Below are 5,677 nucleotides of genomic sequence, written 5' to 3' on the forward strand. Positions count from 1 at the left end.
TTTTAACGTCCATACTTAATCTTCCGTTTGAAAACAGTGTCAGTGACGCATGTCAGTTGTCACATTCATGTGGGTGAGCTAAAACAGACAGCGCCGACTGAAATCAAGTCTGGAATCTATTTATAGCTGTCTCTGTATTTAGTTTGTTTTACGGGCACGTGGGGGGCACATTGCCTCATTTATTGTCCTTCAATCGTGTACTAATAAACCCTGTCACCTCGGCAGCGTCTCAATAAACAGACGCAGCCTCCTCCACCTGCCTCCCAGCTCCGGTGACAGCTCAGGTGAGAGCACGAGCGGAGGTGACGACTCTTCACCTCGCGCTGATGAGCTCCGATTTTTACCGGTAAAAGCTGGACAGCGTCAGTTTGTCAAGAAAACACGTTAGAAAGGCCGTGAACCGAGTGGGTTTGTTAAATCAATGAGATTCTGTGGCCGCGCACACACACACACACACACACAGACAGCAAGGGCAAGGGTCGGGGAGTTTATTAAGCCCCGCCCCCTCTAAACAGCCATTGGCTGACAGCCTGACACAGTCTTCATGCTGCGTTCACGACCCACGGAAATACAAGGTACAGTGAAAGTACATTTAAGTTATATTCTGGTATTTTTTGTCTTTTTTGTCTTAAAAACTCCATCTAGACACGTTCTTATTGGATGTGAGAGAGTGTTTGTGTTTATTGATAATATAAAAAGTGATTAACGGAAGGAGGAAGACACACATGAGACATGAAAAGGCAAAAAAAGCAACAATAACAACAGATAGATAGATAGATATACTTTTTTGAATATATATACTTTTAAACTTTATTTAAAAACTATTATTATCCAGAAGGATGCCCTTCACTTCATATATGGAGAAATATGAGAATCTGACATCTGGTTTTTTGTGTCATGGCATGAATAAAACAGCAGGAAGTCACATTAAATTCAGCTTCCAAGTAAACACTATAAATATAAAAAGCACAATAAACACAAAGGACAGCAAAAACAAGCAGATTATAAAACCACAGGGTACAATAACACACCACACTACAGGTCAGGGTCAGTCATATCCATCAGCTGGACTGTAGGAAGGTCTGCTATTTCCTGTTTAATGATGGTGAAGCATTTTTTTTCTGTTGTGAGTTTTCCCTTATTTGTCTTAGTTGCTGACATCACCTCTGTTGATTAGTAGCAGCTGTAGCTGATCATCAGGTGTGTTCATGCTGAGCTTAACGAGCTAGTTTAGGTGTTGTTTTCCTACAGTTTACAGTCCAGTCGTGGTAATTCAGACTAAAGAAGGACTACCATTAGTTTAAGATATGAATTTTATATTTCACATTTTGCACCTTTGTGTCAGCTGTCAGTAGCTCTGATATGTGCACATAATTCTGCTGCAGAGTTCCTTTAACTAGCTGTTTGAGTAATGCCTCCCTCTAGTTGCTGCATGTGGTAGTTCATGTTTCCAGTGCAGTATCTGGCCAGCAGGGGGCGTCTTTGACCTCAGATCTGGACTGTTCTGCTGGTGTTTGTGGCTGCATATCTGATGCATCTGATCTGAAGTCTGTGTAACTCTCAGTTCATGCTTCATTTCATATGTTGAGATCTTTGTTGTGCATTCCTCTGAATGTTACTGGATTTTTGTCCTTGCAGCCTTTTCAATGGCCACTGAGCGATCACTAAAGATTTTGTATAAACCCACCATTTTATCAGAATCAGTCAGACAAGGTTTGCTCAAAGTTTCCTCTCATTTTCAGTCTGTACAAACAGATGAGGGAGATTCCCCGAAGAACATGTTCTAAGTAGTTCTCACAGCATCAACAGGAAACACAGTCTAACCTGACCACTTGCCCTCTTTTCTCTGCACCTATTATACTTTATCTGTGGTTTTGGGGGCACAGCAGCTCTGACTTTTGCGGAGCTGATGTAGATGCATGCAAGGTTGATGTTCAGGTGAGCTCCAGGTGTTCACAGAGGAAGGGGTCGAGCTCACAGAGAAGCTCAATCATCTCTGAACTAGCAGCTTCTCCTTTCCTCCTCACTGTGTCCACAACTAAACGAGCTTTGTCTCTTTTGTTCTGCGTCTCGTCCGCTGACTCCCTCTCTGAATCACTCATCACCCTTTTCTCAAACAGTTTGTCCAGCAGACTCTTGAGAACAGGTCCTGATATCCCATCGATGAAGCTGCTCCGTACGTCCAGCAGCCTCTGGTTCGAGGCCACGTTCAGAGGACTCGGCCCACACCACCTTTTCCCTCCACTGGACCAAAGACAAACTCGTCTTTCCCACGCGCTGTGGGAGCCGTCGCTGTCTCTCAGAACCAGCTTCACGTGTTTCAGCCTGGTTTCCCAGCTCACCTGGAACGATGGAAAGTAGTCGTCGTAGTTGTCAGAGTCAAACTCAGCTTCTGTTGGTTGGACTAGAAGCGAGTGGTCTTCAGGACAAGTGGACAGAGTGTAGACCTGACCTGGGATCAGTTTACAGTGTGGGGACGTCTCTATGTACGTCTCATCTCCCACTAACTTCTTCCTGGTGCGCAGCACGTCCCGCAGAGGAACATTTCTGGGCAGCAGCAACACATTGAGGAGAGATTCAGGATCAGGGTCGGCCGGGGGCCTGTAGAACAGCAGGACCAACGCTCGGACCGGCTCGGGTGGGGCGTCTTCGTCCTTGACGTTACCGAAAGCAGAAAAGCCGCTGATGTTTATAACCAGGTGAGTCTCTGTGGTCTGATGAGGCCCGATAAACTCCACGGCCTCATCGTTCACATGAGCCACTGACAGGAAGTGACCTCCTCCTGTGGAGCGGATCTCACAGTGTGGGAGGTGAAGCTGCCTCACACACTGCTGCACACATTTGATGTCAAACAGGGGTCCTGCAGGCTTCTTGTGATGTGGGGCCAGTAGCCTCCTGTTCCAAGGGACCAGCCTGTAAACCACGTCCCCTTCTCCCTCCATGTCAAACAGCAGGCCTGTCACGCTGCACTGGTACAGGCCTGGGCCGGAGCACTGGAAACTGTAGCTCTCATCGTCTCCTTCAGCACTGATATCAGGGGTGAACTCCTCAAAGCTGCTGTTTAACATCATGGCAGGTAAACTCTCAGCTCGTTTCAAGCTCTCAGTCTCTGCACAGGTGAGCTGACTCAGCGAGGGAGCGCTGACACAGCGAGACACAGACCTGGAGTCTCTCCTGCTCCTAAAGCATTCTGGGAGTTGTGGACAGTGAGAACGGGCTGACTGGGAGGTTTCAGGCGGCTCTGTGTGCTCATCATGGCCACTGCTCTGCTTCCATGTGAAAATGTTTGTGGGTAAAAATCCAGCAGCAGAAGTGATGATGGACTTAGAGCGGGTGGCAAAGTTTGACATGTACCTGAACGAGGGAGAAACTTGAAGTTCATCACATGATTGTTGAAGTTGTCGTATCAGAGACGACAGTGCGGCGGAGTCTGGATCTGCAGGAGGAGAGGGACCAGTTTGGGCGAAGTGAAACTTTACAAAGCGATCAGACTGGGTGAATATACTGTGAAGTGACTCTCTGTGTGGCTCCCTCATATATCTTCTGTTGCCGGTGTGGAGGAAGACAGGAAAAAAATCAGATCTGTACACAGGAGGCCAGGGGAGTACATACATGCAGGAGGCTGTTTCTGACCTTCCAGCACAATAAAATGTTCCACTTCCATCCGGACCTAAGTTTGTTGACTCCTCAGTCTTTTTCCTCCCCCGTCCTCTTTGTGCCGTCAGCATTTTCTACCTGCTCGTTAACTCTGCAAAAGAAAGCAGGTCATGTCAAACCAGTTTCACCCAGAAGAGTTTGTGTCCAACAGCTGAATCTCTGTGTCAATAAAGTTCAAAGAAGAGATAAGAAGTTTCCTCTTTTTCCAGTCTTACCAGGAAGTAGGAGCCGTGCATCATCACCAGCTGGAAAAGGTTAAGAAAGAAGCTTTTGTTTTTATTGTACTTCTTCTACATAACAACTGAGAAACTTCCTCTGCCGTGATTACTGAAGAGGAGTCATTGTTGTCAGGAACTCAGAAATACTTCCATGTGTCTTCCTGCTCGGTGGAGTCTCCACCCGCAGCTCAGACTTCACCTTTGGACCTTTATTCTAATAAACATGGTCACAGCTCCACGGTCACTGCGTCAGGGTGTCACGGTGGATGAATGGACGGTGGTTCCTGTATTTACACCGTCAACTGACGGTTGCTCTGTTAAACTGTTGAAGCTCTTCCGGATCACAGAGCTCCAACATTAAAAATCAAAGTTTTTATAAAGTTGGAAATGAAAGCTTTAAGGAAAACATGCACACTTCATACACACATTACTTATTTATTTAGTCATTTCTTGGTTTATTTACAAACTGATCGGATTACGCGCTGTTTTTTTTTTTTTTTTGTCAAACTTTATTAAAACTTCAGGACAATCACAGTTTATTTTCCATGCAATAAGAACAACACCATGAAACATTTGCCATTTGAATCTTTTATACAGAAGTAAATGTATAAAACATTTAGCTGAACATGAAGCAGTTATTCTTTATTCAGAAGGATCACATCAAATATGATATATGTGGAATATTAAAGGTGACAAACAGGTGAAAACTAATTATAAAAAAGAAACAGAAAATATCCTTTTATTTCTGTACAGTACTTCTCTCTGATTCTGTTGTTTTTATGATTAGTTTTGGTTTTTATTCTGTTTGAGCTTTTCTTTCTTTTCTTGATCTCATCCACTGCTGTAGTGTTAGTTAATGACAGTAGGTGGCGCACTAACAAGAAGAAACATGGACATTTACAAGTTACACACTTTTACTGAGATGGTACAAATATCTGCACTTTAACTTTTTTACTTCTGTGCCTTTCTTATATTTTTTATTTTTCTATTTTTGTCACTCTTGTTTCCTGCTGCTGTAACATGTAAATTTCCCACAAGTGGGATAAATAAAGTCTTATCTTATCTTATCTTATCTTATCTTATCTTATCTTATCACAGCAAAACTACAGGTTGTCATGAGGATATAACAACAACATGATGGAACATTAAAAATACTACACAGAAAAATACAACAACTATACATAATTAGTTCTTATTATACAGACAGGTCATATTGTATTTTATATATATTATATATATTTTTGTCCATAAAGTGTGTTGTTGTGAACGCTGTGAACAAAACAGGAAGAGGAAGAAACACAGAGTCTGAAGCTCGGACTGATGATGAGCAGCTCAGCCGTAAGTCTGACACCAAACTGAAGAGTTGGTCGTTGGTCAGAGATGGAGAGAACAGGACGTTCACCTGTCTGAGGAGGTCAGGTCGTCTCAGCACAGCAGGACAGAGTGAGGTTTGTGTTTAAATCATCAACATGATGTTTCTGATGTTTGGAGTTTGTTAAAGGTGGACAGGAGAAAAGAGGAGCAGTGAAGAGCTCAGTAGAAGTTAGATCTGTAGGTCGCTCTTTCACTCTCGTCTCATTTACAGCAACAAACGCTCAGTTTCCAGTTTATTAGGTACAGCTCACCTACAGTTAAAGCTCAACCAGCACCTGTCTGGAACAGTTCAACACAGACTGAACATTATAAACTGACTGGGTTATTATTTGGAGTCACATCTCTACAGAGTTTTATTCTGCTGAATAAATGAAGTGAGATGTTTTCATTTTTGATCCTCTGTTTAATTTCAGAGAGAAGAGAAACAC

At 43.5% G+C, this 5,677-nt stretch overlaps 1 protein-coding gene across 1 annotated transcript; it reads right to left on the minus strand.

The window, feature by feature from the left end:
• Positions 1 to 668: 668 nt before the first annotated feature.
• LOC108884997 (NACHT, LRR and PYD domains-containing protein 1-like) lies at positions 669 to 4,209 on the minus strand. The gene is made up of 2 exons (XM_018679164.2): positions 3,873 to 4,209; positions 669 to 3,748 (listed from the first exon to the last, which is right to left on the minus strand). The coding sequence occupies exon 2, from the start codon at positions 3,726 to 3,728 to the stop codon at positions 1,935 to 1,937; it is 1,794 nt and encodes a 597-aa protein (XP_018534680.1). The 5' UTR covers positions 3,729 to 3,748; positions 3,873 to 4,209; the 3' UTR covers positions 669 to 1,934.
• Between the last annotated feature and the right edge of the window lie 1,468 nt (positions 4,210 to 5,677).

This window comes from Lates calcarifer, linkage group LG24 (assembly GCF_001640805.2).
Source record: "Lates calcarifer isolate ASB-BC8 linkage group LG24, TLL_Latcal_v3, whole genome shotgun sequence".
Taxonomy (NCBI): domain Eukaryota; kingdom Metazoa; phylum Chordata; class Actinopteri; family Centropomidae; genus Lates; species Lates calcarifer.